The 24,998-nt window shown below is 38.6% G+C and overlaps 1 protein-coding gene across 10 annotated transcripts in view; it reads left to right on the forward strand.

The window, feature by feature from the left end:
* The window catches only part of ANO4 (anoctamin 4), a 213,775-nt gene that overhangs the window by 133,928 nt on the left and 54,849 nt on the right, over positions 1–24,998 (forward strand). For 7 of the 10 annotated variants that reach the window (XM_054073539.1, XM_054073520.1, XM_054073564.1 and 4 more), the window contains 6 exons: positions 1,595–1,695; positions 1,955–2,056; positions 7,513–7,557; positions 11,416–11,547; positions 22,390–22,496; positions 24,452–24,507. In XM_054073539.1, coding sequence (XP_053929514.1) covers positions 1,595–1,695; positions 1,955–2,056; positions 7,513–7,557; positions 11,416–11,547; positions 22,390–22,496; positions 24,452–24,507 — 543 coding nt within the window. Of the gene's footprint in view, positions 1–1,594; positions 1,696–1,954; positions 2,057–7,450; positions 7,558–11,415; positions 11,548–22,389; positions 22,497–24,451; positions 24,508–24,998 lie in introns of all 10 variants that reach the window. The other 3 variants (XM_054073578.1, XM_054073587.1, XM_054073573.1) reach the window with 2 other exon arrangements.

Here is a 24,998-nt window from a genome sequence, read left to right on the forward strand (position 1 = left end):
CAACGGAAATCATTGTCTCTGAAGTGAGTCTCTTGGGGGCATTTTGTTGCTGTTGTATCATTCCATGTTGAAATATTTTTTACAAAGACACCAGCAAAAGAACAGCAAGATTTTTTTTTTTTGCAGTTTTTAATGCCAGAAAGTCATTTGTTCCATTATGCGGCCCAATAATACTTTGTGTGCAACTAATTCTCTGTGTGCATTTTGTGGATTTAGATATTCAATTTCTTTTAAAAAAATGTCAACTTTGTAGTGAATGGGTTGTTTCCTTTTTCTTTACATTTTTATGTGCTAACAAATATCATATATGTGTATCTTAATTGTTGGTTGTTTCATTGCTATCACATCAGAAACTAGTAATAATGTTTTAGCTCCTTCAAGGATATTAATATGCTATAGGAGTCTCAATAATTTCAGCATCTGGATCAAGAATTAATGTGAGAAACATTGAATGCAGTACAATGTAAAAAAACTCTAGGAAATCATCCCTAAATCCAACAATTTCCTTGTCTGGTCTTCTCAGTCTTCACATTTCCCTTTTCTCACATCCTGTAAATTCTACTTAGTTCTTGGGTATTCCATAAACTCAGCCTGTAGTAGTTGTCCCTGTTAATGTGACCCATCCCATTGTCTAACGCTGTATTGTATTTTATGAGAATTTAATTGATTTTCATTAGAATTTAAACAATTCCTTGTCCAGTATTAACATGTGCCTGTCTGTGTTCTCACATCGGTTTCTGCCCACCCTGCTGTAGCTTTCTAGTAAAGCACTATTTCTTCTCTTCAGTGCAAACAGAGCTAAATTTCTCCCCTTCTCCTCTTTACTGCATATTCTCTGTTGTTTACCAGATAGCCTTCCATCTGGTAACAGCCATATTCTGCTGCGTATTACCTACCTAAAACTCTCCTCTCGCTGCATACAACCCATAGAAAAGAAGATGATAGCACTGCAAAGAGATCTTGCTGGCATAGTTATGGCCCTTAACTTTATTATGCTGTGGAGAACATTTCCTGCTGGGTTTAGTTCTAAGATTCAGAATCCCTGTGACCAAGAAGGAAGCTGGAGGAAGGCAATCTGGACACTATGGCTCTATAGCTGGAACTTCGTTATTTGTCCGTGTGGGGCAACAACAAGATCACACTAACATACAAACTTTTCTTGATTGCTAGATGTGCCTTCACACTTCTGTGTGAGTGCAGAAACCCAGGTCAGTTGGCGGAATCAGCTCTTGTCATTTTGCTTTTAGCTGAAGTTCAGGACAAAACTTTTGGACATAGATTTACCCACCAACCATCTTTCCATGCCACACTTGGGTAACCCAAAACTGCATGTCAGCCTCTCCTCCATGTCTTCTTTTCCACGTGAAGGATGCACAAATCCAGGCCAGAAGATGGCTTTCAGGGAATCAGAAGGAAAAATAGTTGACAAAACACTGATAGAACTACATGTGCTTGAGGAAGAATCAGGGCATGGGAGGAGTGACACAAGACCAGAAAAATAGATATTGACCACTGACCATGGTTTGTTTCTTTTTTTTTTTTTTTTTAATGTGAAAAAGTAAACCATGGTGGCTGTTTTGTTTTTCTTTTGCAGTCATCTTTAACAAACAGTGACATCATCTTCGTGAAGTTGCATGCCCCTTGGGAGGTCCTGGGCAAATACGCTGAACTAATGAATGTAAGAATGCCTTTCAGGTAGGTGTAGTTGTATTTTGTTTCAACCTCCAAAGTCACACTATACTGTAAAGTTAATGTAGTAATAATAACACCAAAATGCACATGGAAAAGCTCTTCTGTACGATACCACACATCTTTAGAAAATATAAATGGAGTACCTTAGATACCATATTCATTTCTGTTTCTTGTTAATGCCTGCAATTTCAGTACAATACTGGTTTGAAATTAAGGTGAGCTGTAGCAGTGAAGCTGTTTTCATGGGGTATTCTATCCTTAGGCCCTTTAACCCCTTCAATGCTGGAGCCCCCTGCATACTTGTGCGCTGCTGTTTTTTAAATGGACATTTCATTGAAATCAATGGGAGGTCAAGAAGATCCAGGTACGTAAGGCAGCACAGAATGTGCATGTCTGTTGGACGTATCTGGTATGTTCAGCACCTGTAAATTGCTTGTATGGTGTGTAATTATGGAAATACATATTACAAGAAGCTATACTGTCTAATAGGAGAACAATTCAGACTACAAATGTTTTTTTCTGTAGAGAAAATAAAGAATTTATATTAAATTCTACTGATAACCAAATTCATTCCACATTGTCATTCAGATTATTTTGATCATTTATTTAATATTTTTTGCATGTTGGGCTATGAAATTTTCTATGTAAAATATTAATTTTAATTTCCTGGTTATCAGAACTGTTAAAACAATGTGAAGACTTCCACTAACCAAAACCCATGAACTAAGGTCTTGACTCTTCTTTCAATTAGCAGGGTTTGTAGACATATAACTCCATTGATTTTAATGGAATTACTCCTGAGCAAGAAAAGGATCACACCCAGAATAAGTAACTAGTGAGTTGGTGTCCTTTGTAGGATTTCTTCTGTTTTCATCGTACTTAAGGATGAAACAAGTAACAGTACAGAACTTGCTAGGAAAATGGATATGAATTAAGGACAAAATTGGAGGCATATTCTGTATGTATTTTGGTTTTCATTTTCACTGCAAATTTTCAACTGTTCTTTTTTGAGCTTTTAGTGCTGAAGAGAAAAAAAAGCTATCTCAAGTTATTGCAAGATATTCATATTCTTTTTAAAAAAGTATTCTAGCTATAGAGACAAAGAATTGGGTCAAAAAAAATGTACCTTCTTTGACTTCTGTGGCATTCCTTGTGATGAACCTGATCCAGCAGGAAGATAAAATCTCATGATTATGCAATAAACCAGGAGCTCAGATATAGTCACTGTGAGCAGCTTGTTCTTTCCTGAAGTCCCTTTTTTGAAATCTCTCTCTCAGCAAATAGCAAAGTAGATGCCATACAGATTATATAGAAACCGTAAAAAATACTAAAATTTTCTTGACCTGCTTCAAGACTGTCTTCATTCTTCACACATTCACAGAGAGAGAATGATTACAGTATTGTTAAAAGGAAATCATGGTTATTTACTAACTTGTGCTGGGCGGGCTCTTAAATTTTATTGTAAGAGGAACATTACTATTTATCATTTAAAAACAAGGACCAGCATTTTACAAAATGTCCACTAGTCTAGTTTGTCCGTTTCCAGGTGCCCTTGTCTAACCCCTTGTTTTAAGGGCTGCTGATTTCTTACAGCTCCCAGTATTTTAGGTTGGAATTGTCCAAGGTCCATGCATCAGTAAATAAAATCCTTGCTGTTTCAAAGCAAGGGTGCCAAAACAGTAGATACTTCTGAATATTTGAAACAAAATCAAGAAGTGGATGACATCTTCAGAAACACTTAGCTTTGACCCCTGTCTGCTCCTTCTGAGTAGAGCAAGATAAATTTGATTATCTCATGGAGGAGTTGGCCAAAAGAAGCTAGCCAACAAGAACTTGTTTTGAAAATTTCACTTCACCAGCATAATATGGACACCAATAACAAAAATAATGTTAAAATACTATGTTATTCAAACTCTAAATTCTGGGAATTTACCTGGATTACTAACCGTTTTTTATTCTATAATTTATAAAGCATCAGGCTCTCTTATTCTAGAAAACTCCCAACCATGCTTTTTTCCAAGGCACTAACAGGGGTAGCCCTCTATGTCAAAGAGTGCTTTGAAACTCTCGAACTGGATTACGGTGAGGACGGGATCGAGTGCCTATGGGTTAAAATCAGAGGAGCCCACAAGAAAGGGGACTTTGTGATAGGAGTCTGTTACAGACCACCCAGCCAAGAAGAAGCTGCTGATGAACTCTTCTATAAACAGCTGGGGACAGTCTCTAAATCTCTGCCTCTTGTCCTTGTGGGAGACTTTAACTTTCCGGATGTCTGCTGGGAGTACAATACAGCAGAAAGGAAACAGTCTAGGAGGTTCCTGGAGTGCATCGAAGACAACTTCCTTGCACAACTGGTTAGCGAACCAACAAGGGAGGGTGCCTTCCTAGACCTGCTGTTTGTGAATAGGGAAGGTCTTGTTGGGGATTTGACGGTTGGAGGACGCCTGGGATTAAGTGATCATGAGATGATAGGGTTTTCAGTTCTAGGTGGGATTAAGAAGGGGGTTAGCAAAACAGTCACATTAAACTTCCAGAGGGCAGACTTTGGCCTGTTCAGAAGGTTGATTAGCAAAGTCCCGTGGGAAACAGTCCTTCAGGGCAAGGGAGCCCATGAGGGTTGGGCGCTCTTGAAAAATGAAATCCTATCAGCTCAAGAGCAGGCCATCCCTGTGTTCCGGAAAAGGAGCCGGCGGGGGGAAAAGCCAGCTTGGTGGAGCAGGGTGATCTCAAGATGCGTCAATAAGAAAAAGAAGCTCTATGTGCTCTGGAGGAAAGGACAGGCATCTTGGGTGGACTACAGGGACGAAGTGAGATCGTGCAGGGAAAAAATCAGGAGGGCCAAGGTCCAACTAGAATTAAAACTCGCTAAGTCTGTGAAAGACAACAAAAAGTCTTTCTACAAGTACATTAACAGGAAAAGGAGGACGAGGGAGAATATCCAGTCTCTAGTGGATGCAGAAGGAATAACAGTGACAGGGGATAAGGACAAGGCTGAGGTACTTAATGCCTTCTTCGCCTCAGTCTTTAATAGCAAAGAAAGTTGTTCCTTCTGTTTACAAATCCAAGAGTTAGAGGGGCAGATTGAGGCTCCCGTGATCCAAGAGGAGGCGGTTAGAGACTTGCTTGCCCAGCTAGACGTCCACAAGTCTATGGGGCCGGATGGGATCCACCCAAGAGTATTGAAGGAACTGGCGGATGTCCTTTCCAAACCCCTATCCATCATCTTCCAGAGGTCCTGGCTGACTGGGGAAGTTCCACTAGACTGGAGGCTGGCTGATGTTGTGCCCATATACAAGAAGGGTTGCAGAGAGGATCCGGGGAACTACAGGCCTGTCAGTCTCACCTCAGTGCCAGGGAAAGTCATGGAACAGGTAATCTTGAGTGCTATCATGAAGCACACGCAAGAGAACCGGGTGATCAGGCCCAGTCAACATGGGTTTACAAAAGGCAGATCTTGCCAAACTAACCTGATCACCTTCTATGACAAAATCACTCAACTACTGGATGGGGGAAAGGCTGTGGATGTAGTCTTCTTGGACTTCAGTAAAGCCTTTGACACAGTTTCTCACAGCATTCTGCTTCAGAAACTGTCAGCCTCTGGCCTGGACAGGCGCACACTCTCCTGGGTTGAAAACTGGTTGGATGGCCCGGCCCAGAGAGTGGTGGTCAATGGAGTTAACTCCAGCTGGAGGCCAGTCACAAGTGGAGTTCCTCAGGGCTCAGTACTGGGTCCAGCTCTGTTCAATGTCTTTATCAATGACCTGGATGAAGGCATTGAGTGCACCCTCAGCAAGTTTGCAGATGACACTAAGCTGGGAGGAAGTGTCGACCTGCTGGAGGGTAGGGAGGCTCTGCAAAGGGATCTGAACAGGCTGGACTGCTGGGCCGAGACCAATGGGATGAGGTTTAACAAGACCAAATGCCGGGTCCTGCACTTGGGGCACAACAACCCTATGCAGCGCTACAGACTGGGGGAAGAATGGCTGGAGAGCTGCACAGAAGAGAAGGACCTGGGGGTGCTGGTTGACAGCCGACTGAACATGAGCCAGCAGTGTGCCCAGGTGGCCAAGAAGGCAAATGGCATCTTGGCTTGTATCAGAAATGGGGTCACCAGCAGGTCCAGGGAGGTTATTCTCCCTCTGTACTCGGCACTGGTGAGACCGCACCTCGAATACTGTGTTCAGTTCTGGGCCCCTCACCACAAGAAGGATGTTGAGGCTCTGGAGCGTGTCCAGAGAAGAGCAACAAAGCTGGTGAGGGGGCTGGAGAACAAGTCTTATGAGGAGCGGCTGAGAGAGCTGGGGTTGTTTAGCCTTGAGAAGAGGAGGCTGAGGGGAGACCTTATTACTCTCTACAACTACCTGAAAGGAGGTTGTGGAGAGGAGGGAGCTGGCCTCTTCTCCCAAGTGACAGGGGACAGGACTAGAGGGAATGGCCTGAAGCTCCGTCAGGGGAGGTTCAGGTTGGATATCAGAAAAAAATTCTTCACAGTAAGAGTCATTGGGTACTGGAACAGGCTGCCCAGGGAGGTGGTCGAGTCGCCTTCCCTGGAGGTGTTTAAGGAACGGGTGGATGAAGTACTTAGGGACATGGTTTAGGGAGTGTTAGGAACGGTTGGACTCGATGATCCAATGGGTCCTTTCCAACCTTGTGTGATTCTGTGATTCTGTGATTCTGTGAACAGCATTTCTACAGTATATTTAATACACATGAATATTCATAATACATGTGGTGTGAACCCTTCATTTTCCAGAAGTGGTAAAGTTCCTCGTTACACAATGGAACCCCACAGAACACACAGAAACCAGCCTGATTTGGCAATGGCTTTCAGTGGATGACAAAGTCTCTGGAGGATGTAGCAGCAGTTCAGGAAGACACCAAACTCTTCCAATAAATAGCTTCAGTTCCAAATCCACACCTAAAAGCCGTCAGATTTTCTCAACTCTCGTGAAATTGTGATCTCTCTGCCGAAGGCAATGGATCAAACCCTGACAGCTATGATGTTATAGGCACATATGAGTAGAACATGAGCTGCCAGCAACAAAGTGGGACAGGAGGTGGACTCCCCATTCTGAATCTACACAGTATGGTTAGGGGACCACTCTGCTCTGCAGGGCTGGCGGGAAGCAGGCCAAGAGTGTGGTCAGCATGTGTCTGCTTGTGCACCCTTATCTGCTCACTTGTTCCTCATGTGTGCTCCCACACAGCTTATAGCAGTGGCAGCAGAAGTCACCTTTGTCTGTATGAGGGGCAAAGGGAGAGGCTGCAAAGTTGGGGGCCGGGGAGGGGGGAGCGGGGCGAGCATGTTCTCACTTGCTTGTATGGCCTATATTCTGTTTCAAAGGATGTTACCCAAACATCAAGCACTGGTTCCACTTGGTACTGCATGTGTTATGGCATATTGCAGCATCAGGTACCACTTTCCTGGCTTTTCTAAGTGATTCCCCCTTGTGTTTCACCAAATACAGCTTTCATAATTCACCAGTGGATGTGAGATAATTTATTCGTGTTTTAACCAGTCCTATAAAATTCCTGCAACAGTTTATGGACTTTGTTGAAATAGAAACATCTTTGGGTCCCCATCTTTCACACATGACAAAAGCAGAAAAGGAGAAGACATGGGAAAATGATGACCTTGCAATTCAAACACTACCGAAGTCTGTGTGGCTTCCTGTGACAGTTCTGTTAATCTCTCTTTTAGTCTCTTCCTCCACCTCTTACAGGCTTCTGTCTTCAATCTCCTTTCCTTCCTTGCTAGTTCATACTGTAACTGACGATGGGTTTTCTTCTCGACTGGCTTCATTTTTGCTGTTCTTCCAGGAGAAAAATCTATTACCTGCATCGCCGATACAAGTTCATGAATAGGTAAGTACAATTCTTACACTTGTGTTCATTGGCACCTAGTAACAAAAATAATGCTTAATGTCAGTCTGGATGAAAAGTTTTAACTGTGTTTGTAGGAAAGGTGGAGGGAGTTGTTACACACTAGAACACCTGAAAAAGAAACCCCACAAAAGTTGCGTTATTAAGGCATCTGCAATGTACAAGAGGCAACTCATTTTATCAGTGTTGCCATTTTTAGAAATAAAGAAATAGTTTCCACTTGACAGAAATTTTTAAAAAATAATAAGGGTGTTATTGCAAACACTGTATCTCTTTCTTTTCATGTAGCTCACTAAGGAGTTTTTCGGGGTTAAAGAACCACAGTTGAGCTTTCTTTTTCATTTGCATGCACCTTGCTTACTTTAAATAGCAATGGCATTATTTATTTATTGCTTCCTCTGTGGACATGCTTAGTACTTTGTTGGTAGGTGGGATGGCAATGAACCAAGATCGTCTCTGGTGTAATGTTACTGGGCTTGAGAGATGTGTATTTTTCAAGAATATTTGAAGTACTTTCACTCAATTATTAAATATCCTTAAGGTTATGTTTGACTCCTGGGTTATGTCTGACTTACTGAAAAACTTGCAGTGCTGCAGTTTGCATTTTCTTTTTGATACCTTGAACAATTAAGTGAAAATATCTCAAAAAAGCCTAAAAAATATACAAGATGGGCAAAGACCAGATCATATGATGACATTTAATGCCACAGTGCTGTTGATGCATTTTTCAAGAGTCTAGCATTTCTTTTGCTGTGTCACTCTGAGTTCAGTGGCAATGTTCCCACAAAACTCCAAGAGAGGATTAAATTTGAAAAATCTGCATTTTGGAGCAAACAGCTGCATCACTTTGCCTATGTCAGTAGATGAACATCCATGGGAAAATACATCACATCTTATCACTCTGCTGTATGAACATATTAAAAAACATTTTTTATATTAAATTCCATCACATGAAGGTGACTTGAGAATATCAGCATCAATCTCACATTATAATATTTTCCTTTTATCTTAGCAAGCAGCAAATGGGCACTTTGTGGAGTTAAGGCATTTTACCTAGTTTGCTCAGGCTAATCAATGCATGTAGTTCTCCTAAAGTTTGTTGATTCTCCCCTACATTCCATCCCCACCTTAAAATAAATACTATTGCAGCTGTTAACGTTGAAATTTGTCTTGATTTTAATTAAGACACGGATGTTTTAACTATAGCAATAGATACGAAGGAATAGGTGAAGATTCTAGCATATAGATGTGGTGTCTGAGATTTTGCTTTACATTCATTTTCTTATCAGTCAGGATCTGATTTGAAGTCAGTATGAAAAGAGGTGTGGTCTTTTTCTGTTGTGTTAGTTCCTGAGTGGTGAGAACACTTGGCTAAATTCATTTTTTATGTTCAGGTCTATAAATAGCTACTGGAGTCAGAAAAGCTATAACTGGATAATCCTAGTGGGTAAAAAGGAAAACAGATTCAGCTTTATTTTCATGTATGTGAGACTCAGATATACAGCTTCAATAAAAGGCTATTTTCTCTACTCCTAGTTCAGCTAAGATTACAAAACTGAAGCCTTGGTCCGTTTTTTGAGCTAAGCCAAAAAATTCCAATTTTTATACTGAGCATGATGTTATGGTATGCAATATTCGTTGGACAGTTTGGGTTAACTGTCCTGGCTCTGCACATGTACACTAGAAAATGGGAAACTGAAAAATCCTTGATTTCTTAGGAACAACTGAAAAAATCATAGTATTAACTCTTTTCTCATACTAAATCTAAAAAAACCCAGCAGCCGCTGGGAAGAAAATTAACTCTATCCCACCTGAGCATAATTACTACCTAGCAATGACTGAAATTTATTCTCATAAATCCAAAACGCAGCAGCTACTGGGAAGAAAATTAAGTACCTTGGCCAAAACCAGGACACCTTAAGAAGCTAACAAGTGTTTGTAAAGAAGGAATTTAAGAAGGATGCTATTATCTGATCTCCTACTCTCCTCTTTCATCATGGCTAACTCTACAGTGCCTCATCACTCCATCCACTCTGTTGTTCTCATGTACATTTCTCTGCTTTCCAAACACGGTTCCTCTATACAGCTAAGTTTATAAACCTCTCCATAAGGGAAAGTGAGGCATGAATTAGTCTTGAAAAAGGAATAAAACACAGTAGATTTTAACCCTGTGTGTCTGTATTTGTTAGCACCAACACCAGTCTTGCAGCTTTTTTTGAGACATGGCTTGTAGGGTACAAAGCCTGCACTGCTGGCTGAGTACTGTTCGAGTGAGCTTTAGGCAATTTAAGAATATGGTCATTTTTGTTATCCAAGGAGTTAACAAGGGTTGGGTTTTTTTCTTTAAGGATGGCTGTACTGTATATTTTGATCCTTGCAGATCTTCTCAGTCCTGCTTGCCAGCAGGCTCACTGAGTCCATCAAGTAATCTGAGCCTTGGGAATGGCAAACCAGTCAAATTCTGGGTACATTCAGTGTGAAGCCAACATGAATAATGCATTGGTCTTAAGTGAGGAAAGCACTCTGTGCCTGCATGTTTGCATGTGTGGTGTGATAAACCTGCAGAAGGCATATCTCAAATGTGCACATTGACTTGCATGATGAATGGAAAGAACTGCAGATTAACAAGAGTGTTAATTGCTTAGAGAATTTGAACAATTTTAGTTGACAGATAAGTATGGAACAGTATATTTAGAAAACCCTTCTGCCTGATTCCTCTTCCCTCTTCGACATGAAGAGTCACTAAGCCTGCTGAATACACAGTATGTAATAATTTCACGTGACTTTTCACACACTCAGCAGCTTGGGTATGGATTGCCCTCCCTCAAAGCGACTGTGCAGAGCTTGCAGCATTTGCTGTTTATTGTACTGACTTCTGTCAAAAGAAAATTAAAAACTACATTTCCAGTCCTTGAACTTCATCCAGAACTGGGCTTAAACTTCATGCCCTTTAGCTCTGCTCCTGGAAAGGTTCATCCAGTGACTGAATTTGTAGTCTGTGTTTTTCTAAGGCAGGGATCACTCATTAAGACTTGAAGGTGTTGGGACCTTCTTAGAGAGTAGGGCTCATATTTCTTATGTGATTTTCATTATAATATTTTAGTTTGGATTTTCATTTCATTTAGATTGCCTTCTCCAATAAGCTCTGATTCTTTCATTTCCCTTCACTTCAATATGTATCTTTACATGAGAGCACTTACAGTTAAGTCTCCCCTTTCTCCAGCTTGATCTTAGTTTGGTTTTACCTTCTAAATGTAAGAATCTGTGTAGCAGTTACCTGTTCATTGAGTATTGTGGTCACATGGAGGCTGTAGTATTGCAAGACGTTACGATTGAACCAACCATCAGTTGTGAGATAAGAATCCATAGAGAGACCAGTAAAGGGATGCAACTTGCTGAACTTTAGCTGCCAAAGCTCTCTGTCATGGTCCCTGCTATTCTAATGTTTCTATGTCCAAAGTCTAATGTGATGATCAAGCCTGAAATTTAAACTAACTGAAATGCAGAGAAGTAATGCTTTAGAGAGTTGTCAAGAACTTTCTGGGCTTAATAAGATTTATAGCAGCACTTACCATCAGCATTGCTCTTCTGTTGAGACAAAATAAAATGCTCTCTGAAAGAGATAAAATAAAATGCTTTTCTGCTCTGCTGAAAACTGGTTATTAATAGCGAAGTTCAGCATGTATAATTTGGTCTGCCTCAAAACAGTCAAAAGAAATAGCATCTTCTCTAGTTATAAATATCAAGTGATCTAGTTTGCCAGCACACCTTGTTTGTAAGTGCTCTGTAATGTAGTGAAAATACGCTATCTCAAATCCTCATATTTTTCATGTGCTGCAGGATCGAGAAACAAATAAGCAGGTTTCGAGGATGGTTACCTAGAAAGCCAATGAAACTGGACAAGGAGACACTGCCAGATCTGGAGGAGAACGATTGCTATACTGCTCCATTCAGTCAACAAAGGATCCATCAGTGAGTATTTTATTATATCTTAATTATAAAAAGAAATTTTTTTCTTCTAGATTCACCCTTGAAAAAATCAATTTCTTAGGTCATATCTTTAAGACTAGTGCCTTCAAATTCATTCTTTGTCACAAAAAGGGAGAGATAGAGAATCCTGAAAGAGCATAAAGTCTGTCTACATTTCTAATAGTTAAAGATTGAGCCCAAAGCTAAAAGAAATTTCAATTACACCCCTAAAGTAGTCCAATGGCTAATTCTTTCTTGGGTCAGAATTGCAGTTACTCTTTGTCTCTTAAATATGTTGTTAAAACTTCTTTTTCAACATTTCTGTCTTTTGCATAATCAAAATTATCCTTCCAACACTGATGGTCAAAATAAATGGATGCTGCATTTCATTCCTAGTTGTGACTGTAGAACAAACAGAACTCTGAAGAAAGCAGAGTATGTTATTTTGTTTGTGTGTCTGTCTTTTACTTTCAGGGAAGGAAAGCTCTTTGCAAAATGCCAGTGTTAAGACATATCTGTGACACTTGTCCAAGCATACCAATGGGAGCAGCGTTGCACTAATGTCAGCAGAGAAATTGTTTGACTACTAGAAGTCTTTATTCACTTGCAAAATGCAAAACAAAATACCCCAAGTGACTTTCAGGGCTGATAGATTCTGGATAAATAGGGTATCTTACGAGTAGTTATAGTGTTTGTGATATGGGAAACAATTATTGACTAACTGAGAACAAAATCACAAATAAACAGCACTAACCAGTGTATTAAAAGAAGACACAATGAATTGCAGGCAGCTCAAAGTCTAAAAACCTGAAATACATTATTTTGTTCAGGGAGAAACCAAGTTGATGTAATGCTCTAAATGCTTCACTTCAAATGAACAATTTTTCAATTTATTATCTGCAATAGAAATGAATAAAACAGACCTTCTCTGCCATAAGTAGTGTCTTTCCAAATACAGCAGAAAAAAAAAAAAAAAAAACTAAACAAAACCGGGTGCAAATCTGCAGTGAAATTTCAGGAGGAGTCTGCTTCTAGCATCAGTCACCAGCCAGGGTTATCTGCACCCTGAATAGACCTGAGGTCTATTAGTCCTGTAGTTAGGGACTACAGGATCTTCCAATACTTGAGCTGTTATTGCAGCTAGAGTGGATGTAGGGTGGATGTAAATTAGTTCACGAATAGACCAATGATAATGAAAAAAATGAAGAAATTGGGACATCTGCATTGTATTTTTATTAATAATAATATTAACTATTAACTTCCCTTAAAATTACGGTACATAAGGAAGATTGAAGGAGAATTGTTATATATGAACCAGAGTATTTTTTTTCATTCTTCTGCCTCGTTTGTGTTTGTCTTGGTAAACTGGCAGGGGATGTGTGTTATCAAATGATGTTTCATTAACATCCCCACCATTGTTTGGCACTTCTTTTACGTCATTAGGTCTTTGAAGCTCTGCCCCCCAGCAGGTCTGAAATTTTCTGTTTTGCTTTCCGTGTAGCCTTCCTTTCTTTTCATGTGGAGACTGACAAAATGCTGGTGAAGCTGCTCTCCTTTTCCCAAAAGGTGCTGGCTCTGACAGAATTCTCGTGTTCCTGTCATACTCCAGCCTGTTGGCTATGTCTGTCTTATTCTGCTTCACTAGAATTTTGAAATGTAATGACTTGTTCAATATTAATCTAGTAAGTTGTATGCAGGAATTTTAATTGTTCAAAGAATTTCAGTGTATGTCAGTAAGAAGAGCATTGCAAGAAAATCTTTAGTATGTGCTTTTAATCTTTTCATCTTGCTTAATTGAGGAATGCTGGTATCAAATAATTGGAAATGTAGAGTTTAAGAGAATTATTTTATTAGTATCAATTAAGAATCTAGAAGTGTATTAAGTTGGTGTTCACTCACTTTGTACAAATTGCTGATTATTTTGTGCAAACTGCTGCTTCTTCCAATATGTAAGTAAATATTCTAGTGAAAGACCTGTATATAATGAGCCAGTAGTAGAAATGTTTACCTATCCTCATACATAGGAAAAGTATGAATACAGGTAGATTTTTATTTTTTTTTTACTATTTATGTTTATCTCAACCCATATGAACTGATGTAGCAACTGTGGTGGCTGGCATCTTCATTTCTGAGTCAGTTGTACCAGATGAGGGTAGATCACTGAGAAAAGGATGTCTCTTTCACCTCTACTCTCTAAAGTGCAGTAACCTTCACAAAGACAGCACTGATAGTTGTTGCCTACTCAGAACAGTAACAGAAGTGCTCCAAAGTTGATAAAATTCTGCCTCCATGTGAGATTAAAGCTTCAGTTTTCATTTGTCACTGTTGCATTACATAAGCTTTTACTTGCTTTTTAATGAGTTTAAAAAAAGTTACTAATTAAATATAAAATTATTTTTTTAAAAAAAGGAAAACAAAACTGTTAGGGTTTTTATTTAAAGTTCTAACCCAGAGAACCAAAATACTGTTTTAAGGATTTGAAGATAAATACCTACTGAAACTCTTGGGCTGCAGAAATGAAGAATCGCCATCTACCATAATGTTATGATAATCAAGCTTACAGTTTGTCAGTGGTAAGAAAACTCCATGCATATTCATATTTGGTGCCATTAAGGTTTTGCTAGAGTCTTCTTATCATACCATGCTGCCATCACAATACAATTATAATGGAGGCTGTGTAATTGTCATGAACAATGGAGTTCACATTGTCCTCAACATGTACATCATCCTCTAGGCTAGAATAACACTGACAGTCTTTTCCCGGCTCTTGGGCTTTAAGATGCGCCTCTGCATCCCTTTCCATCACACAACTGTGCCGAAAGTGATTCAGGCAGAACATGTTCAGGACAGGGAGGGTCCAGTACCGCAATGATGCTCAGCTGGCTGACTTCGGTGGTGTTTCAGGACTTTCATCCAGCATAGGGATGTTTCTTTGAGGAAGGAGAATGTTTCTAACACTCTGGGTTCTTCAGGTTCTCAGAGAATGGAGAATAAATGTTAGGTGTTCAGGCCTTGTGCACACAGTCCTTAACATATAAGCTGGTAGATGAAAAATGTCACTAGTGTCTGCTTTTTATCAGAATTTATGTACAGACTTAGAGCTTCAAGCTTATAATAAAAAAGGTAAAATTTTCTTGCAAATCTGGCATAGTAAGTGAAAAGAAGAGATGAACGGAAAGTGTTTGAAACTGTTCTTTAAGAAATAGCCACAGGAGCCTAAAACATATAAGTGATCTTTTAACTACACTAACAAGGATTTTTCTGGCTATTGCACAATTATTTCTGGTGAGCAAGGTATATACATTGCTCTCCAGAAGATGCAAGGATTTCTGTGTTTATCCAAAACAGGCTCAACAATTGTTTAATGGCCACGCAGTGAATCATTCACAAATACAACTATATTGGAAGTATAAATCTCTCTATACTGAGTTTTCAGATGAGATCTCCATGTCCTCACTGCAGGTTTTGTTGCATTCTGTAACTGGAAGTTGCAGAATTCCTCCTTCTTTTGTGATTTTATATGCTTCTAGTTGCCTAAAATACCATTTCTAATATATTCATATGACCTCGTCCATATTTGTGCAAATATTACAATATTGCAGTTTGGGTCTGGAATTCCTTATTTCTTCCCTTCTCTGTACTGTAAGACATTTTTCACCTCATCAAAGAACTGGCAATTTATCCTTTTTTTGATCTAGCCACAATTTTCACCTCCAGGTCTCCAGTCTAATAGAGACGATGTTTTTAACATGGTCTGAATCCGGTCTTCATTTGTGGTAACTGCTTTTAAAAACATGGAAAGACAGATGACTGACAATACTTACAATACAGAATCTGGGGAGGAAAGTAGACTAAAACCAGCAAGGCCTGATCAGACATTTTTCAATAAGAATTAGTATTTTTGAAATATTCATCTACAGTTTTAGTAGATCATATTGATGGTCTTTTTCTTTCTTTCATTTCTCTTTCCCATTTAGATGGGAAAAGCCAGATGTGGAGAAAGGCTAGCTTTCAGGGAAAAAAAAAATAGGTTTATTTGAAGAGGGACAGCTAACCAGAAAGAAGAAAATGCAAGAATCACATTTGTAAGATGTGCCTGTAGTGTTTACAGCATAGCTTCAGGTTTTCTTTTAAAGGTATGATGGGTTACCTCATAGGGTATGTCACAAACATGTCAGTACAAGAGAAGACCAAAATTCATCTTACTTCCTAAGTAAGAGGAAATTTCTTTATGGAGGAAAGATCATCTTGGAATTGTGTGGATTACAAAATGATAATTTTCAAGATAGACTTCTGAGTAGTCTCTCTTTTCTGTAGCCACAGCTTGAGAAGGGCTTTATTTATGTCAAAGCATTTGTTCTGAAAATTATCAGTTACAAGAATGAACAGTTCACAATGTGGGGAAAATATTTTCCATCAGATATAATGATAATTAGCTATTTTTCTACTACACTTTAGTAATTTAATGTAGTGATCTGCTAGTCAATTGGGGATAGTAACAGTTGTAATTAGCTGCAATTTCTTAGATAGATGTATAATAGCTAGGAAAATGTTTTTAATTGCTGTTCAGAGATTTCAAAGTTTATGTGAGGAGCTATTTCCCCCCTTTTTTCTTCCAAAGGCAATAAACTCTCTGGTTTTGTATTAAATTAATATATACTTGAATAAACAACTTTAAAATAAATATTTATCACTTCAGTGAAAATTAAATTAAACACTTACTCAATTAGGAGGACTAAGACAGTATGCGGGTTAATTAAACAAAAATGGCCCTGCATACCAAAGGTTAGTGGAATTATTCTCATTTGCACTGTGTCCCCTTGCGGTACATGAGGATTTGCCCTGTATCTTTGTCAGATTTCCAGATGCTTAGATTGGCCCTAATGAATGCCATCCCATCCAAGATAATCCACGACCATGTCCTCCTGTGCTGCTGCACCCCAAGATCATGGATAGGTTAGGGAGCTGCTGCCACTGGAGTCAAAGCACAACACTTGTTTTGAACCAGGATGGTCATTTTTGTGTTTATATACATTTAGAGTATAATAATTACACATTTACAAATTGCACATTGTTAATAGGGAACCACAGTTCTGCAAGATTCCTGCTTTAAAACAAATCTTGTATAACATCCTGTAATGTTGGGGGTTTTTTTACATTCTCTATGATTCTGCAAGTTTTAATTGCCTGCCAAAGTGAATGAAACGGGGAATCCCTGAAATACGTGTAAAGCTCATTCTGCCTAGAATGAATATTCCAGGGTAATCAATTCAAATTAAGAAGTGATTTGGGTGCCAGGGTGATTTAGGAGAGAGGGCAGAGGAAGGTGGAGGAGAGATTCAGCACTTTTATTACTGTTTTACTTTAGCAGTTTTGAGGCTGTGATGTGCTAAATCTGAAACAGACAAAGTCACTAATACATTCTTCATCCCCAAGTGATCCTTTTTTTAGGCACATCATATTAAAAAATCTCTGATAACCATTAATAAACATTTTCTTTCATACAAACAAAAAAGTCAGCTGCAGCCTTAAAAGTCAGAAAATGAAGATAAACAGAAAGTGATAATAACGTACCCATTTTCAAACAAATAGACTAAAGGATGTGTGGTAATACTCTCACTAAAATGCTGCAGGCTCATCTTGTTGCTTCTACTGCAGCTGATGATTTTCTTTCTCTAATGTTAAATGAGGTAAAAATCTGCAATTCCCTCAGCCAACAATAGCTAGTGGTTTCCCTGGGAGTGCAGAGGGTTGAGCATTTTTCATTCAGTAAAGAATATACTTCTCATATAGTGACTGCTGCTTCAGACAACATCTGTGCTTTTAGTTTGCACAGATTCCAGCAATAGGCGTTTGCTTGGGACGTACCTTTTTGTATGGTGAGTGTCAGACATCGAAAGCTTCAGTGTTTGGGGATCCTGTGGAACAAAGATGCACATTGAGATGTGCATGCACACATCCTCACTTTGTAGTTTTGTAACTGGACCACGGGTGTTCAGCTTTCAGCTTGTAAGTCTTACCAGTACAGCAGAAAAATAGCTTTTTTCTGCATTTTGCTTTTCCAAAATAAATTGAAAAGTAGAACAATTTTCTTTCAAATGGGTGTTAGACAAAGATTCAAGAGATAAATTTACCACTAAGGGGTTTGTACAACCTGCAAAATTACCAAAGAGAATGTATGAATTCATTGGCAGTTTGTGGCTGAATTTGCATTAATTTGAGAGCCTTCTTATGCAACAGTTTTGCTGTGCTTTGTTATCCATGGAAAGATAGCTTGAAATCTCCATTTCAGAGTCTAGTTAAGAAAGCTACAAATATAATTTCAAAGCAATTAACCTTCACTGACTCTTCATGGCATTTACAGTATGAATATTAGACCAGTATTTCCACACTGACATTTTTAAAGTGACTTTAATTAACGATCAGCTCTGGAACCTTTCCTGCCAGAACTGGTCTTATTATCTTCATTGGGATTTTCTTTTTGAGCAAGAACGGCTCACATAAATAAGACTTACAGGTCCAGGCTAATGGTCATAACTGTTGTGGAATGAATCACTGCCTTTATTATCTACTAATACATTAACTTCACAGGTAATAAAAGTAATAGTGTATTAATCCTTACATATTTTTTTATCTTACAAATAAGGTGACAAAGTGATCAAAACCTTCAACTGAACTGCCTCCTAAGATACAGCCTGAACCTTTACTGAGCCTGAAAACAAGCTGTATTGCTGTTACGAATATTCAAGCCTGAAATCATAACAAGGGCAGCAGAAACAGAACAGCTGAGGAAACTGTTCCATCTGAAAACAACAAGTGTTAAAAAGCTCTCTAGAAACCCTCTGCCTTGTGCAGTTTATAGCTCAGTAATGTCTGATGAATGTTTATCTACACCTAGTTTGGAAATGTCTTCATCTCTGGCCTCTGTGAACTGAAATTTGAAGGGTGAGATTCTTGCTAGAATGAGAAAGTCTTTCTCCTCGGAATTCCTCATTAGGTGTGTAGACCACCTTGATGGCTATTTTATGAATATGAACTTGTTGTTCACATTCAGAAAGAAGACAACTTAAGCACAAAAATTTTGCATGTACAAATTCCCATAAAGTGTAGGAGAGAAGAGTGGTGATAGGAGAGGGTAAGTCCCGCACTGAACTACATGATTCCCACCTGACAAGAGCAACTCCTGTGATTTTGGAGATAAATTGAAACCTCCTTAGCATCGTCCTAATTTGTTTCAACCTCTAACCAGGATGTTGTAACGCATAGGTGCAACTACTTCAGATATTCTCAACCTTTCATTGTCTCCCTGTTTTTCATTCCTGTGCCAGACATCTCTACCCCTTTGCATATGGTGTTACCACTTATTCTGAGACTACTCTACAGACAATTTCACAGAAACGATCTGACTATTTGAGTTAAACAAAAGAGAAAAAAAGTGATTTTTATGTTCAAAAATATGTGAGGATTATTTGCCTTATTATTTTTGCCTCGTTCTTCGCTGACAACTGCTCTCCTCACCCCTTCTTTGTCAGTGGACAACAGGAAGGTGGCAGGGGAATATAGGGAAAGATCAGGTTTGTGACCACCTGAGGAACCTGTACATACATAAGTCTATGGGACCTGATGAAATGCATCCCAGAGTACTGAGGGAATTGGCTGATGTGGTGGCCAAGACACTTCCTATGGTATTTGAGCTGGAGAGGGATTTTTTAAGAGGCATATATTGATAGGATGAGGGGGATGGCTTTAAATTGAAGTGGGGAAGATTTAAACTAGACATTAGGAAGAAATTCTTCACAATGAGAGTGGTCAGGCACTGGCACAGGTTGCCCAAGGAAGTTGTGGATGCCCCCTTCCTGTAAGTGTTCAAGGACAGTTTGAATGGAGCCTTGGGAAGTCTGATCTAGTGGAAGGTGTCCCTGCCTATGGCAGGGGGGTTGGAATTAGATGGTCTTTAATGTCCTTTCCAGCCCAAATCATTAAGGACATTAAGAGGACTCATTTTGGCCCTCTTTTTCTCACCTTTGGTGTACTCTAGCATGCTTTCTGCATGCATTCTTCATGAGTAATGTTGGAAAAGACTGAAGGATATGTACTCGGCCTACTCCAGTCATTGTGGGTTTTCTCTCTACTCTGCTCTTCTCAGACGCCTTTTACTGGCACAAGCATGGACAGGGCAAAACCTCTGCAGCTCTCATACTCGCATGTGTTTTAAGACTGCTTCAGCTGGTTCTGGAATAGGCAGAGTTCTTCGTGGCAGTTATAGTAAGGTGTTGACATCTTCGTCACAGACATATCTGATTGTTCCTTCTCGGCCATGTGAAATCAAAAACTATAACAACACAATTGCTAAGCTTACCAATGAATGCAAATGGCTAAACTGTTTGTTTAAACAAGTAGTTCCTTTTTCTTTTTAAGACTGCATAATGTTTGATTTTTGCCTTTTTTTTCATTCATGACTTATCAAAATAGGTGTGACTAAATGCAAAAAAGCTATTAACCTACTTCAGAAGAGGCGTCGAAATAACTACTTGTAGCTGCAGTATAAAAGACAGTATCACAGGTGGACAAAAGGGCCTTATATCACAAGGAGAACAGATTAATGTTATTGATGTTACCTGGATCAATGTTGCTAGTTTCCCAGATGTGGTGATTCAGTTCAGTTGACTCCTACAAAAACTCATAGTTAAATCAGAATGAAGGTTACTGTGCTGTTTTGATTTCACAAGTTATCTTCACAAGTTCTTTAACTTTCAGTGCTGTCTGGAAGGTGAGAACTTGGAGAGGAAACTCAGACGTTAAAAGAAAATTAAACAGAGTAGTAGAACTGCTAACTGATTATTGCTGGCTTACTAATGTCCTTTAATCTGTTACTGCTGTTACTGAAATGGCCTAATACAGAACTCCAGCTTCAGGTGGAAATAATATTGCTCTTTTTGCTTCAGATTTTAGGTTGTTTTTTGATCTAATTTCCTTAAGCATTAAGGCTTTGATGATGACGTTATTTCCTATTTGTCAAACTCCTTCTAATACTTATTATTTTACATACTGATATAAATTCAGTACAGGTGTAGCTGTCCCAAAGATAAGGACAATCTTATTTACTTTGTGAGTATCAGCAGCTTAAAATGGAACCGTGACCCAAAATTGTGCCAGTACAGAAAAGGCAGTGGGTAGTGCATGTGAGTTGTATATGCTGTTTGGGAGCAGTGCAATGGTAAATTGACACACAGGGTGGTATGCAAATATGCATAAAACAGATTTCTTTCAATAGGTATTGTAGGACACGTGAAGGACTTTGGGAATAGTAGGGATGTGGGAGGAAGCCAGAAGTAGAGTACTGAGGAGGTTGTGGACACACAAATTACCTGTGAGTATCTGAGGCGGAGTGGGAAAGGAGATATGAGATAGTAACTCTTAGAAAACAACTTTCATTAATTATGGTGCTATTGGAGCAACTTATCTTTCATACCTTTATTTGGGGATTTTTGGGGGTATCTGTCTTTGAAGTTGAACATAAGGAGCTTATACATTTTCTTGCTTGGAAAATTCAGCAGAGAACTTTGATGGTTAAGAGGGAGCTTATGGAGTCCCCAAATTCCAGAAGCTGGACTCCTTTCCCGTTTTTCCAAATGACTGTGGAGGTGCAAAGCCATGTATGATTACCCATGGATAAAGATTCATTCTGAAAAAGCAGGTTTTCATTTGGCAAAAATTACCTGAAGGAAAACCTAAGCAGTGGAGGTCTACTAAAGTCAGATTTGTCTAGTGTACAGTCCTGCAGGCTGGTCTCTCTGTGATTTTAACATTTTATTTATCAGTTTATTCAATTCATTAGTTCTTCACCAACACAGAGAAGGAAACCAATCTTACCTCCTATCTCAAGTATTTTTGAAAATACAAACCCTTCTATTCAGTCAGTTGCTAAGGACTATGTTTTTTGAAATATTTACTTTCCTCAGTATATGCACAGGACTACTTAATCAGAAACTCCATCTACTTATCTGTTTATTTAACTGTCTAAATGACTTTCACAGACTATTCTGAAGCTCTACACACCTCAAGCAACTGTAAGAAGTCTTTAGCAGTATTTAACTGACAAGTTGAAACAGCATTTTTAAACACATAATTTTTTGCTTTTTTTCCACTGGTTATGATGATGTGCTAAAATATCTTGTTTTCCTTAAGTCTGTCTATTTGGATTAAGAAATCTATGCAAAATATATAATGCCAGCAAATCTCATCAATGCAATGTATTTTGTGTGGGGTTTTTTTTCCCTGGACTCCTGTCTAAATTCTTGAACTTGCATTCATATGTAATTCCACAAGTACCTTCTAAAAGATAATTTTCTACTCTGTTTTAGCTTCCAGGACAAAACATGGAAATATGTAGTATTTTCCATTTCTAACACAGTATTTGATTTTCATTTAGAGCACTTCACCAAGTAAATGTTTTCATCAGACTCTTAATGGTAAAGCATAATAAAGAAGTTCGAAATAGAAATCAAATGTGAATTTCTACAGCTGCATTTATAACTCTTATGCTTTCACAAATTTTTGTGCAAGTTTGTTGTAGTTGTCAGTAAAATATCTAAAAGTGATGCTTACCATAATAAATGCTTCAATATCTTTGATCTTTCTTCAAACTTCTCTATGTAATTCTTTGTTACTGACAGCATCTCATCTGGTGAATCATCTCACTTAATCTGGTGTCCTTCAATCTTCTTGGCACTTGCTCACATACTGTGGATTTTTAGTGTGCTAAAGAAAATAAAGGAACTCAATATCTGCTTTAAAATGCTACTGTATATTTCTGAGATGCAATTTGTTTGTATTTTTATGTAGCTTCATCATACACAACAAAGATACTTTCTTCAATAATGCTACAAGAAGTAGAATTGTACACCATATCTTACAAAGAGTGAAATATGAAGAAGGGAAAAACAAAATTGGTAAGTGATGAGTAGTGTGCACTTAAATATGTGTGCAAAGTCCCTCCCCCCCCCAAAAAAAAATCCTGAAAAAATGAGAAGTCTGCCTATGCTTGTAACAGATTCTTTTATTTCCTTTTTAATCACCTCAGTTTTGATCTGTTTACATCTCACCTACTGCTGTTGTAGGGGCTTTGCCTGGAAGACCTAATCATTTCGCTGTAATATCAGGCTGCTTTCACAGGCACATATCTCACCACATGAGATTTATCACCTCTGCAAGGAGACTCATTTAAGTGAGAAATATATACAAATTAAGGACACTGGAGAAGCAGAGAGACTCATGCAAAAAAGCTTTTACTCCTTCATAAAGCTGTATTTGGAAGGATGGCAAGATTTTCTGCTGCTGTACATCTCAGGCTGCAGGGCTTCTCCCTGTATACCTGTCCATCCCTAAGGGAGGTTCTGTATCTCTGTAGCTGCTGCAAGAGACCCCACCGAGGATGTTCTCAGTGCAAAGGATGCCATGCACAGCTATGGCATCACTTTCAGTGGGTGGAGTGGACCTTTGGAGTGGCACTTACGTGGATCCAGGAGAGCAGACAGTGACAGAGGAGGGCTGGGGTATGAAAGAGTGGCCCTCTTCTCTCTTGTGATGCAGAGTAAAAACTGCTTGTCCTCCTCTCTGTATGTACACATAGAGCCTGGGACATCACAAGCAGAAAGTCAATCCCTATAAAACTCTACAGCTTAATTCATTTCCCTTGTTGCTTGAACTCTGTCCTTCCTGAAGAGGGAGAGAAACATCCCAGAACTTGCCTTGTTTCTTTCTCAGCTCCTGGGATAAGGGAAGCAATAGCTTTGTGCAATGACAGTGAGCAGAGGGAAGAGAAGAAAGGAAAGAATTCATGTGGTGCTTGCAGCCATTGCATTTAAGACACACACATGCTGCCTCAAGATCCCATGTTCCCTCACATATCTATTTGTGGTCTACCAATCTTGCGTTGATCACCGAGCAGAGCAAAGCCTTCCTTGGCTGTACAGGTTTTGCTTTTCTGCCAGAGACTTTGAAAGAAAGCATGTTCTGCCAAGCAGATACTAATGCAATCACTGAAAGTGCTACTTATGTTGAATTAATACTTATTTCTGTATTCTTGCTACTGTCATTCCTCTGTGAATTGGGAAAGGAATCAGAATTCTTTGCCTCTTGATGTTCAAATGCCTCCAGGTTTTTAGTGTCCAAATTTAGTTTTGAATTGCCTGATAGTTGTTCAGTCCTATTTTAGTGTCTTTCTAAGTGAAAACTGCCCACATGCCAGCAATCATTCACCATTTCTCTCGAGGTTCATGTTACAGAGGGACAAGGCCTGACTGAGCAGGCTGTATTATTATTTTTTTGTGCCAAATAGCAATCTTTTTTGTTCAGGTTCAAGTACATTTTCTGGTCTTGTATTACTATACCCTGTCTTGTTCCTCTTCCATCTGTTAGTTCAGCAGCTTTTGTAAGACACAAACTGAACGTATTTTACACTATTGTTATCATATAGAAATCAAGAGTTTCAGTTTCTCAACTGGCCTGTAGTTCAGAAATAAAAATATCTTCCCTGAAGTTTTCATCTCCCAAGAAATATAGTCTTTCATCTAAATAGCTTCCTTAGATCATACTTTGTAAGGTCAAACTCCAGTCTTGGTGTAGGTCCCTAATTTCATTGAAGTTATGCTAAGGATATATTTGGCAAATGCATCTTTAAACCTCTAGCATAATAATTGATAGATCATTATTAATATTTGAACAGTTCTTTGCTTTTATTATATCTTAATTCATCAAAATCTAGAAAAGATTAATTTTTTTGCATGTATCTTTTACTGTCAATGGGATTCAAGCTTCATTTTGCCAACTTATTATGAAAATATGTTTTGCCTTTTACTTAGCAGTTTTTCTGATCCTTCGATAATTGGATATTTTTTATTTTTAGGTCTGAATAGATTGCTCAGTAATGGCTCCTATGAAGCTGCATTTCCTCTTCATGAGGTATTTTTCTCAGTTTCTGTTTTCTTTTTTAACAGGTATTTCCCACAAAATGAATTCTTAATTGTGTAATAATTTATTCTGAATCTTATTAATGGTATGACTCTGACTCTCTTTTGCATTTTGTATCTGTCTCTGACATATCTCCCTTTTAGTAATGCTTTTTTCTTGGAAAAAAAATGGGGTTTTTTTTCTTGCAAGAGGAGCTGAGTAAGGACATTTGTTCTAGATCTGTTCTGTGAAGAGTATCTGGGTTTCGTGAATCAATATAATTTCAGAGGGTAAGATATCATGCTGTGGTTTTTTCCTTGAGCTTCTACAGTTTATAGCCTTTGACCCGAACACCATTTATCATAAATTACTTAGGAAGAATAATCTCAGATCTTACTAAAGTCAGTGGAAATTGTCTGTTCAATGTCATATTTAAATGTTGATGTACAAGTATGGAGTTTAAATAAATTGTGTTATCCATACGGATAGTAAAAGAGATTTCT

Source organism: Cuculus canorus, chromosome 1, assembly GCF_017976375.1.
Source record: "Cuculus canorus isolate bCucCan1 chromosome 1, bCucCan1.pri, whole genome shotgun sequence".
In the NCBI taxonomy this organism is placed as follows: Eukaryota; Metazoa; Chordata; class Aves; order Cuculiformes; family Cuculidae; genus Cuculus; species Cuculus canorus.